Below are 11,817 nucleotides of genomic sequence, written 5' to 3'. Positions count from 1 at the left end.
TAAATATAAAATGCAGTACTCGAAATATCTGTTAAAAAAACATTAAAAAATACACTTTAAAGCTATTGGCAATATATAAATAAATAGCAGCATATGGGACAGTGGATGAGTATGGTCATGCAGTTTCTTCACCAAACAAACCCTCCCATATTGCATATTCCAGTGTACCTGAATTTATTTTAAAGATGTATTTAGATGAACGGGAATTTACATGAATTAAATCCTTCCCACATGTACTCATGGCGTTTGATGATCCACAGGTTACTTCATGTTTTTGTGATAAAAGTAGCAGAATTGGTCTAAATTATCGCTTTCATTGATCTCTCTGACTTTGTGTCTTATTTCCCCCCCGGGAGGATATGAGCATCTTTCAAAGTGTGTTGAGCGATTAATTACCCAAATGATCTCAATGGCTCATTAGCTTCTAATGGCAGTTTACTCTGATAAGGCTCTTTTCAACCCGTGATAGGAATTATATTCTGTCAAAGTGTCATTTGTGCTCTAAAATAACTGCAAATGAACTGGAGGAGGAACATTTAATGTAAACCATTGGGAGCACACAGTGCCGTGTGTTGAATGTGTGCTGATCAGCATTTGTTTCACACTTTGCATGAAGTCGTAGAAGCATTTTGCTTTTTGTTTATCTCGTTAGACGTGTAAGTTACCTCTGCCACGCAGGTTATGTTTTTATTGTCAATTTGTAGAATCTAAAAATGTGCCGCACTGATTTTTTTTAAGGGGATGGAACATGACCCAGATTCGGAGCGGATCCATATAAACAGCTTCACTGCAGCTCCACTCAGGACAAACTGTTTCTAAGATTATCATTTGATATACTTGGTTTTTGATACAAATTTATAGCAAAAAAAAACCCTCAGGCACAGGTTTTCAGTAATACAGGTCTGAAACATAAAGTAAGATCAACATGACATTTACTGAACAATTTCATGTTCCCACTTGGACTTGTTTTTCCATTTAGTCATGACATGAGTTTTAGTGCCACTCAGGAACCATTTAAATTGTTATCCGCAAGCACATAATAGCAAACGGCAAGATCATACCTATTGATTTAGGTGTTCCTGTGACCCTTCAGATAGATATTGTGTAATATAACAGGTTGATTGCCATGGCATTTGTAGCATGTATTAAACCTCGACATGGAAAGAGTCCCTTTAGTTTAGGTGCACAGTGTTGACTCGGTCTGTGTCATTCATTGTAATAATAATATTTTAGCCTCCAAATCAATGTCATTAATGCTTTGTGCAAGCCTGGGTTGAATATGCTCCATCTGAATGTCCTTTCTCGAGATTAAATGCAGGAAATTGCCTTATCTTTATCTTAACAAGTGGTATCAAATGCACCTATGAAATGTGAACTATTTCTACAAATGAGATCAAAACATGTTTGTGCATTCTGTGTCTCCCACAGTGACCTATTACACTGGCTGCTGTGCAAAGGGCCTGTTTTATTCTCATGTTGCCAATGGCTGAGGAGAGTAAAGCCACACTAAACAAAATAATATGATAAGAGGTCATTTTTAGTTTAAGCGCTTATTGTTGCACTTATCGAGAAAAGGTCACACATGGCTGGAAGGAGGCGAGAGTGCACTTCAACGGCAGAGCACTATAACATCTCACACCAGGGAAATGTCATCCGAAAGTATATATTATTTACTTTATTGGCAGTTCAAGTGGGAAATGTGCAACAACAGGTTCAACATTATATCTCAAATGTGTCACTTTTGTTGGCACATTTATAGCATTTGTGGTTGATTATACATCTTTCATAAAGAGGCCATTGACTTGATCGTTGTGGCAGTGGATTTCACCCTGTGCAGTTTATATCACATTCAACAGCGTGTTCTTCTCTAAAATAACCACCAGTCAAGTGACATATATGCCTGTCCAATTGTTAGAAACGTCTCTTGAGGAAGAGGAAACTAAATCATTACAAATTAAAAGCTCCTTTTGAAAAGCTCGTATAAATATAACATCTACTTCTGGATGTGATGCCAATGTCATGCTTTTGAAATCATACAAGTTGGTCCAGCCCTGGGATGATGCTGTGGAGGAGGCCTATGAGCACAAGAACATGACGTACACAGATCTGTCCGCTGACGCCAAACAACAAGGCTGGAAAGCCAAGGTTTGTCCAGTCAAAGTTTGCTGCAGAGGCATTGTGGGCAAGTCCACCATCTGGCTGCTTAAGGAGTTGGGAATCAGAGGTCAAGCCCAACGGCGAACGATGGCAAGTCGGTGGCTCTGGATCAAGAGGAAAGACCACTCATGGGCAGCTAAACAGCAGGGGTAGAAGAGGGGCACACTTGGGCTGCCAGGTGTCGCCAATGAACCCTCTTGAGGTGTTGTGGGCCTGTCATCGAAACACCAGGGAAGGAGGGTGCCCACCAAAAATCCCAATTCCCCCCACGACCAGTCATGGATTAGGAAAAGCAAAGACTAAGGGATTGTATCATCTAGTGCTACACAAACTGAACTACTTGGGCTCCATCAGCGTGTCTCATGATCATTTCCCTAAAACTAAGAGTCCCCAAGAAAATCCATGCATACTAATCTTCCTGACTAATGCCCATTCTGGAATGTACTTTGCCTTTGATGGGATTAGAGTTGTGTGTTTAGCAGGATGAAATGAGTGACGCAAATAAAGTGAAAAAGCTGCATTTATAGGCCAGCCTCCTCCAGAATTGAAAAGACAGAAATATCAATTGGGGCCAGGGGAGGGGCTGAAGATCGATTTAAAGCACCTCCACTGATAACGAATGACACAAAAGCAAATTACATGAATCAGTCTTGGAGACGGATTTTGTTGCGTTGGCAATATTAATCACTTTTACGTCAAACATGACTTTTTTTGCAGCCTCCTTATGTAACGAGATGAGATTAAAGGCTGTTTCATCGGTGATGAAATACGTGAATTTATATGTTCTAAAATTAAAGCTCTTTAACAGGAAGGACGATAAATGCTCTATTAATGATGCTGTGCTGTGCAGTTTCCATTTCCAACTTCCATTAGAGATGATTCATCCCACTTTTTATAGAAACATGTAATGTTGCTGCAAGCAGATTTACTCATAATTTCAACGAATTGTACCATCAAAGCTCTTTCAAAGTGTTTTTCTGCTAAAACAGCAAAATAAACTAAAAATCTTTAAAAAAAAATTGTCATGCTCACTGAATGACCACGTTTCTTAGCCACTCCTCTTGTTCCCCTGTATTAACAATAGTAATAAAACCCATGCACACCTGATTAACATTTTCACCTCATCTTAGCCCCACTTGCTTTATTCCAGTAGTCGTTGGTCCTCTCCACTTGAACACTTATCACTAATAAAATGGTGTCATGTTAGCAAAGACCATGATGGATTGAAAGACCACAACCTCTGGAGCGTTCTCTGGCACACATGTCCACATGAGAGGAGGAGACTGCCGCTGTCAGTTCGAGGAGCGAGAGCCACGTCTCTGCCAGAAAAATGGCCCAAGATGTGATTAATGCTCCTGAACCACAACCTACAGGCAAAGCCCAATCTGGATAAGCTGCTCGTGGAACCCCCTCGCTGCTTCCATAGCAACAATTTGCTGATGAAATCTGGACAAGTGAATATGATGATATCTCATTAGCATTTACAGAATGTTTCAAGGTTTCTGCAAGACTGTTTTAATGATAGAACCCAGGTGGCGCTCAAGCTCCTGCCCGTTTTCCCTTTCATGCTGGGTTCACATCGAGCGAGATTTGTCGCAAGCGCTGGCCACAAGTGGCCATATTTTTTAAGTAACAGGCATTTTTTTCACCATCAACCAAAGCATTGTTGCACTCTCTGTTGTGGAAACATTTGCAGAGAAGAAACCGCCATTTTGTGTCGTCTCACAACACCAACTCCGATCATGTCTACCACGCTGCTTGGCCCGGCCGACATGAGTGTCTTGTCTGTGCATTGACTTTGTATGTAAACTTGTCGTCCGAAAAATTTGTGCCGCGTCTGGTGTGAACACAACATAAGGGCCATGTTGAGAGAGCAATGTGTAATCATTCCTCTATATTGTACCTTCTGTCATTTTTAATATGGTAGTTTTGCACGATAGCTGTTTATTAAAATAGATAATAATAGATATGAAGTACACGATTTGGTATGGCAAAGTTTTATTATTTTATTTATTAATTATGAAGAAAAAAAAGCCCCTGCCCCCTAAAATGTCTGGGCATACTACGGTTCTTTGTGCGCTTTGTGTTTGTTTTGGTAACTTTGTCAAAGCTGACTTTAGTTACCTAATCTTCATGTTTCGCTTAATCACATACATTTAGTTTTAGAACACTAACTTTTAACTGTAGTTGTCACACTACTTAACAGATAAGAAATGGATAGCAAAACCAGTGAACCCTCATGACAACTATTTCCTGTTCTGAGCCCAAAGCATCCTAATGAGTTTTCTGGGGTTGTAACTCTGAAATTCCAGTGAAGGTTTGGATTTGGCTCATTCTCTTTCCCAGCCTGTCAGAATCTGCCTGAAATGAGTCCTTTTTACTCACGCAAAACTTTATTATCTGCTATCAACCATAACCAGCTGTTGAAAACGAAACATGGTCCTCATCTCAAGCACAAATGAAAACCTGTCTGATATAAATATGCAGAAAGCAACAGACTGCGTATAGAGTGACTCTGAGTATGTTGAATAATGTGATTTTTATCACACTGGGAGGCACCACAGATGGTAGAAAATAATGAAATCACCCCATCTGAACCATTGTTGATGTGATTAGTATTGATCGACAACCCACTGACCAAATTATTGTCTGATTTGTGACCGTTGCAGTCATTTTTACATGCAAGTTGTCTTTTACCAAATTTTAAACCTAGAATTTGATATGCACTGTAACTTGCACCCTGTGTTGTAAAAAATACTATGAATACAATGTGCGTGTAAAATGTTCATATGGCATGAGTCATGATTCAGAGATGTATTTGACTTGTCTGAGAGAAAACTGAATATGACAGAAAAGCAACCATTGCTAATGGATTCACACACAATAAACTGGAAACAACAATTACATTATTTTTTAAATATTTCAACAATCTTCATCTGTATTTGCAGATTACGCCTCCTGAGAGTTCATCCATGACAGTGCAGTGTTGCCACATTAATCGCCAGGTTAATGGGAAGACAGGCCTATTGACCAGCAGTCCAATAGGACAGCGGGGCAGGACATACAAATCAAAGCCGCCTGGCCTCATATTGACCTGACTGTCCGCAGAACACGAGATTCATTATCTGGGTGCTGGGCAAAGGAGGCGAGGGCTGATTGCAGGAAGTCACAGGGACATGATTCAGCTCAGACCCTCACAGAAATAATGGCCGACCATTCAACGGGTGAATGGCAACAATAAAGCAACATTGAGAGATAAAAGGGCTGCATTTTTACTTTTCAGCTGTCTGCTCATGAGTTTGTACAAAAGGAGATTTAGTTGTATCGTCTTTCCTTCTCCGTTGTCCATTATTGAACACTGTTGTAATTTAATACAATGAGTTTACACAGGGATAATTGTTGAAGCAGCAGGAAGCCCTGTTTTGTGCATGAAGTCAATTCTTTGACATTTGAAAGGCCTCAAACAAACACTCGTTAACTTTCTCGTGTCTTGTAGTAGCAGTACATTATATGTGTTTTTCTAGATGGCTGTATGGCAGGAACAAATGGGCAGAGCTTCCTCATTAGTGAATTGATCTTACAGTTTAAGTTTTCTGTAGTTGATTGGCAGCTAATGCGTCAGAAACGCTCTCATTCAGAGCACATCTATTTTAAACAAATGCAGCCAAGTCAGTAAAGCAGAAAGAAAGAGGCTTTATATATATATATATATATATATATATATATATACCACATGTATATGCTCATGACATTTTCTTGTGTTACCAGCTCTGACAGAGTGTCACTGAAAGCTCTGACATTAAACTGGATGTCTCTGTTGAATGAGCAGACACTTGGGATTCTTTGATTTACTTAGCTGCACGTTTTCGTTTCCCTGAGAGTTCTATCAAGACGTTCATCAAGCAAACAAATCAGTTTGCATACATTTCCCTATATGTTTAAGATTATGGGAACCTCTGCCCATCTGGTTCTTGGAGGACAGATGTGGTCTGTGACTGTCCCCTTGTGGACAGAGCAGTGAACACCTTATTGTTACAGTTGGTTGTTTAAGGGACCTCTGCTGCTGTTGGCCCACATACACTAATTAGGCACAACATTAAAACGTTGACTATTTGTTTTACTGTTATGACAGAATGAGGAACAGTACATCCACAGTTTGTTATGGAAAATTCCGAACCACTAATTATGTGTCTTCAATCATATTTTGTAGTTTCTGGTTTAATAGATTCAAGTAAAAAAAATAAAAATAGACTCAGTTAAGTATGGTTACATGAGGCTAAAAAGTTTCCTATATACATGTCTAATTTTTATTCATCATCTAGTCACTTAAATCAGCACTTAAGGGGAACCATTATGCAGGCATATGTATTGCATATATTATATATACACCCATATGTTGCTGGCCTTGCTGAAGGAAAACAAATATATCATTTTTTGTCTGTCAGTTCTGTGGTCTTTGGTATTTAGAATGAAACGATATTTTAGTGGCTTAATTCTTGTACATGTGATTGTAATGATTGTAAAGCTGCAGCCATTTTGAACAAGAAATAGTAGAACAAACGCAGGTGTTACTAATGACGTTAATTAAGGGTCACCTCCATTTTGGTGTTAGGGTTAACCCCAATCTTCTATTTGTTTGTTTGTTTCTTAATATTACATCCATATTTCCTGTTTTTTTTAATGTATTCAATATAGAGACTGACGAATAATTACATATGGTCATCACCACATTGGTAAAACAACAACTTTAAAGACTTTTGTCCAGTATTACACATTTGCAGCGTATACAGCACACGGTGAGTGAAACGCACACAGCTGTTACCTACTCTTTAACGTCATCATTACAATGGGAGTAAGGCTGAATGAATGAATGGTTGAATGAATGAATGAATGAATGAAGAGGCGGACAGCGTCGCGAACAGCAGCCACGGTGGTTCTGGAGGAGTGTCGATAATCACAAATATGGTATGGTGGTGTGTCTGTCAGACAACACGGAGGAGCAGCGGCAGCAGCAGCAGCGAGTTTCCATGATCAGTAAGTATCTTAACATTAACGCCACCATCATCATCATCATCATCATGTGAGACTGTGCTTTCTGTGCATTATACAGCGTCGTTGCGTGCGCGTTCACACCCTCGACTGCTTTGTTTTTGTTTGTGTCATAAACCGTCAGTAGTGATTATTTGTCGTGATAAACACCGGCCTGCTGCGATGCTTTAGCGTGCGGAGTCCATTAATCGTCCTGGGGGAAAGAACGACATGATTGAACCAGCGCAGTAGTATTTATCGATCATTAATCACCTCGGCTCATTCTTCGGTCAATTTAAGGTAAATCCTGCTGTACTCCGGACTCAAAGCACAGTCGCCAGTCAATACATCTGCTCCCTGTAACTGTCATTCGACGGGGATTTAAAGTACTATACAGTGGAAGTAGGTCCATGGAATACAGTGTATTTGCAATTCTTATCGTACATGTGCAGTATGTCTGCAAATGATCACATCTATACTTGACTCATCTCTCCTTCCTTCCATCTCTCTTTCACCCTCTTTCCCTCCAGGTGCCTGCATGTTCTCATGATCATCAGGCTCCCATGGTCTCCTTGACCTGATGGTCAGTCAGCCAGGGGCGGCCACTTTTCAAATTCTCATCGAGACATGTGAGCGTGCGGGGAAGTGGATCCAACTCAGCAATTGGAGACCACTCATCAGTCGTATGAGGGCTGTGTGCTGCGCTGTAAGTGAATGTATTGAATTATGTGTGTCAGGGTACTTCAGTGGCCTTCACATACCAGTAAGAATGTCATCATCAACAAGTTTTCCTTCAACTGATGCATTAACCATATCCGAGGTCTTAAACTTGCGGCTCCAATTTATGCCATGTGGCCCTCCAATCAGTATCAACTCATAATGAGTTATTACTGAATTTCATTATTATGATGTTTTTATCATTTAAAGCTCATATTGCCCACCCCTATTGCTTTTTCCCAAAAAGTCTGACTATTTTTCACTTGACCCCGCCTGACCAGACTAAAGGGTCATTTTAGATTGAGACTCCTGCCAGATAGATAGAGATATTTAAACGTTAGTTCTACTTTGTTTGAGCGTCCTCTTTTTAAAAAGTAAAACACACTTTTCCTGTACTTTAGAAACAATGCAGTACAAGATGGCTGCCTTCGTAAAGCAAGGCCCTTGCCTAAAGTACACAAATGTTTATTTATTTACAGTGATTTTACACTTATACTAACATACATATGGATATAATAAAGAGTTGCTACTATGATTCCTATAATTAGTGTCATTATGTTTATTAATATAATCCCTATTGTTATGAATAGTCTTATGTGGAGCCTGCATGGTGTGAGGCAGTCCCACACCCCCTGCTTTGTTCTGCTCCAGGTTTCTTCCTTTTCCTCCCTCCTGCCGCTAAGTGCTTGCTCATCAGAGAAAATCGGGTTTCTCTAAATTAAGAGTGCAGTCTCGATCTGCTGTATATGGCAAGTCCCCTGACATAACTATTTATATTAATTTACTTGCTGCGACTCTTATTATGATACTGATAATTCATCTCCAGTGTAATTCAGTTTTTCTTTTTTTCTCCTGAAGGAAAGTGTTGCTGGGAAGTGAAGGAGCCTGCAGGCAGAGCCATGGGCTGTGGGGGGAGCAGGACCGATGCTCTGGAGCCTCGCTACCTGGAGAGCTGGACCAAAGAGACAGAGTCGACATGGCTGACCAGCACAGACACTGACATCCCCCTGTCGTCCATCCAGAGCATCCCCTCTGAGACCTCGGAGGCCGGCTGCTTCACTTCTGAGAAAACAATCGGCCCTGGTAGGAACAATGAATATTGGTTGAGTGGATGGCGAATGAATACTTAATGGCTATAATACTTAAATTTAAGTGCTGAACAGAATAAAACCTTTGTGATTGTCACTTCATTAGATTCATGGATGGATGGATGGATGGATGAATTGTCCCATTGCGATTAAAATCCGGTCAAAAATAGAAAGCAACACGGTGACCTGCTCTACCCAAAGATTGAGTGTGACATTTGTGAAACATGTTCCCTGAACACAGTTTTTCTTCTGTCCAGTCCGTCACTCAGAAATTGGTGCATCTTTTGTGTGTGTTAATTTGTCTTTTCCATTGAATTGCGTGTGGACTTTCTTTGAAGCCAGCAGGAGATGAATCACTAATCGGGCATAATAGGTTACATCAAAAGCCAGAGTGCTCAAACAGGCCCTGGCTCTCTTGGCAACAGACGGAGCTGTGAGTGAATGCTGGCCCGAGGTGCCTTGATGTAATTGTGGAGATGAATTACAGCATCAGTCTGAGCAGATAAAACCGATTCAGAAGCACCTGGTTACCTCGAAGATTATCTCGAACAGTGGCTCCACACTATGGATTAAGTTAAAGCATGAGCATCGCTCAGATTACATTGTTTGTCTGTGATTAATGCGTTTTAACATTTGTTGTATGCCAACATCCAGTGCACTCAATAACACTTCAGTGGGATGTTGTTAGCGCTGGACTCACCCTCTTAATTATAACAATTATTTATTTATCCATAGCCTCCATAATAATGAATGCACTGTGCTCTGTATTGTTCTTATGCAAAGGGTTTATTATGATTCTGTCTTTATATGCATATCCCTTTGTTTTTTGCATGTTCATAGCATTTAAAAAAAAAGAAGGCATGTGATCGAGTGTGGTGCATGTCTCCTTTTGACACGGTTGTCAAAGAATTCTTACTCGGTTGTGAAAAGGACCGGCAAATGCATGATGAGTTCATTAGTTGAAGTGACGACCAGCTGCTCAATAGGGTCATTAAAATGAGCTCAAATCTCAGGTTCTGTCTCAGTTCCAGATCTCTTTGAGGACGCGCTCCCTCCTCCTGCTCAGGCGTATCTGAAGGTCTGCTCAGCCGTGTCTGAAGCCAGTCTGAGTGACGTGAAGCCCAGCAGTCCTGCCGTCATACTCGCCTCTCCGCCCAAAGAGGAGGCGTTGCCTTCATCTGGCACCACGGTGCAGCGCCGAAGTGTCCTACACACAGAAGAGATTGTGAGTCTCTCGCTGGATGTTTTTCTCATTTTATCAAATACTCAAATAGTCCAAGGTAAATCTTCAGCCCTTTTGTTTTGTCCTGCTTGTTGGTTACATAACTCAAATTACTACTGGGTCTTGGGCCAGGCTAAAAAGAAAAGTAAAAACCTGTAGCAAGCAAAGGCTACTCCAGTGTGCTTTGTATTTCATTTTGACATTATTTTTCACTGATATATCAAAAGGGAATATCAATTACATCTGAAAATAAGGCCAAAAGAGGAACCTTAGAGGCCATAAAAAGAGATGTTGATCTCATGATCTTTTGTAAAATATATCCATGGACTTTGATAATAATGTGAAGGGCACACTCTTCTGAAGTGAAGTAAGATTTAATATATTATTATGAAGCGTGACTGTAAATATGTTTTGTGAATATTGATGTTTGTTACCCATGAAATGGCAAGAGTGGTGGGGAGAAGATGGGAGGTTAGATTACATGGCAAAAATAATTATTCTAACCTTTCCCTATTTAAATAAGTTTGATGATTATTATGCAAGTCCATCACAACGTACTACCTCAGGTGATGGGAGGTGGCAAGCAAGAATTCCCCTTAATAGTTTTCTTATCTTTTTCCTGCCAGTAGTTGTTATGTATTTCAGGTGTATCTGCCCAATATGAGTCGTAGGGAAAATAAACAACAAAAAGTTGATCCCAGAAATGTTCCTGTGTTACTCTCTGCTGTCTGGTTCTTTTAGTCAAAAAGTTTGGGAAACTCTGGATTAATTCATGAACAAAGGTGAAAGCAAATATTTTAATAAAATACATTTATTTATTTTTTTTATTTTTAAAAAAAAGCAAGTATTATACATTTGCTGCTTCTGCCTGTCAATAATTTTCTGGGCCATTTGTGATTTTCATGTCACAACCTGCATTTTCTTGTATGTTTGCCATTGACAATCGTTCATTCTTCCATTCATCCACAGACAAAATGGCAGGACAGTCGTATGTCCACCAAGCAGGTGACCATCACAGTGACACAGAGCATCCACCAGGTGGACAAGAACGGCAAGGTGAAGAAGTCCCTCACCACCTACGAGGTGATGAAACCTGTGGAGAGTCTAAAGCAGGTGACCACACAAAACACTTGACTTGCAGATGGAGACTGGAAGAAGCCAAATAAAAAGAAAAACGATGACTGTGAAATAAATGAACTGATGTGACGCTTCAATGTCTGAAGGCTGAGGACGCACAAGGAGGACGTATGAGACTCTGAAAGGATTATTTTCTTGAAATATTGTTGACCAAGGTTATATTGCAGTTAAAACCATGAGATAATTTTTGTAATGCCTGTTAACACAGCCTCACTGTACTCATGAGTGTGGTTTGATTAAGTAAAAGTTACATAAGAATTCTTACTGAATCGCAGCCCGTTTTGAAAATTAGAAATCGCTCTTAGGCACTTTCAAATCAATACAATCTTAATTGTATTTGATAATACATTTGTGTAAATGCACACATATTAACTGATCATGACGACTGCCTGGACAGGAATTTGTGATGATAATGTAAAAGTGTCAGACTTTCTTATCTAGTTGTTTGTGTTTTCTAATGACAATAAA

The 11,817-nt window shown here is 40.0% G+C and overlaps 1 protein-coding gene across 4 annotated transcripts; it reads left to right on the top strand.

Annotated features, from left to right (window-relative positions):
• Positions 1–6,851: 6,851 nt before the first annotated feature.
• baalcb (BAALC binder of MAP3K1 and KLF4 b) lies at positions 6,852–11,405 on the top strand. 4 transcript variants are annotated; one of them, XM_058612498.1, is made up of 6 exons: positions 6,852–6,953; positions 7,144–7,191; positions 7,716–7,891; positions 8,761–8,985; positions 10,016–10,215; positions 11,182–11,405. In XM_058612498.1, the coding sequence occupies exons 4-6, from the start codon at positions 8,802–8,804 to the stop codon at positions 11,344–11,346; spliced, it is 549 nt and encodes a 182-aa protein (XP_058468481.1). In that variant the 5' UTR covers positions 6,852–6,953; positions 7,144–7,191; positions 7,716–7,891; positions 8,761–8,801; the 3' UTR covers positions 11,347–11,405. The 4 variants fall into 4 exon arrangements, with proteins under 4 accessions (XP_058468481.1, XP_058468480.1, XP_058468484.1 ...); XM_058612497.1 differs by lacking the exon at positions 6,852–6,953 and having other exon boundaries at positions 7,016–7,191; XM_058612501.1 differs by lacking the exons at positions 6,852–6,953; positions 7,144–7,191 and adding an exon at positions 7,226–7,485.
• Positions 11,406–11,817: the final 412 nt, after the last annotated feature.

The sequence above is a fragment of the Solea solea genome, chromosome 17 (genome assembly GCF_958295425.1).
Source record: "Solea solea chromosome 17, fSolSol10.1, whole genome shotgun sequence".
In the NCBI taxonomy this organism is placed as follows: Eukaryota; Metazoa; Chordata; class Actinopteri; order Pleuronectiformes; family Soleidae; genus Solea; species Solea solea.
This window is presented reverse-complemented; position numbering and strand designations above follow the sequence as displayed.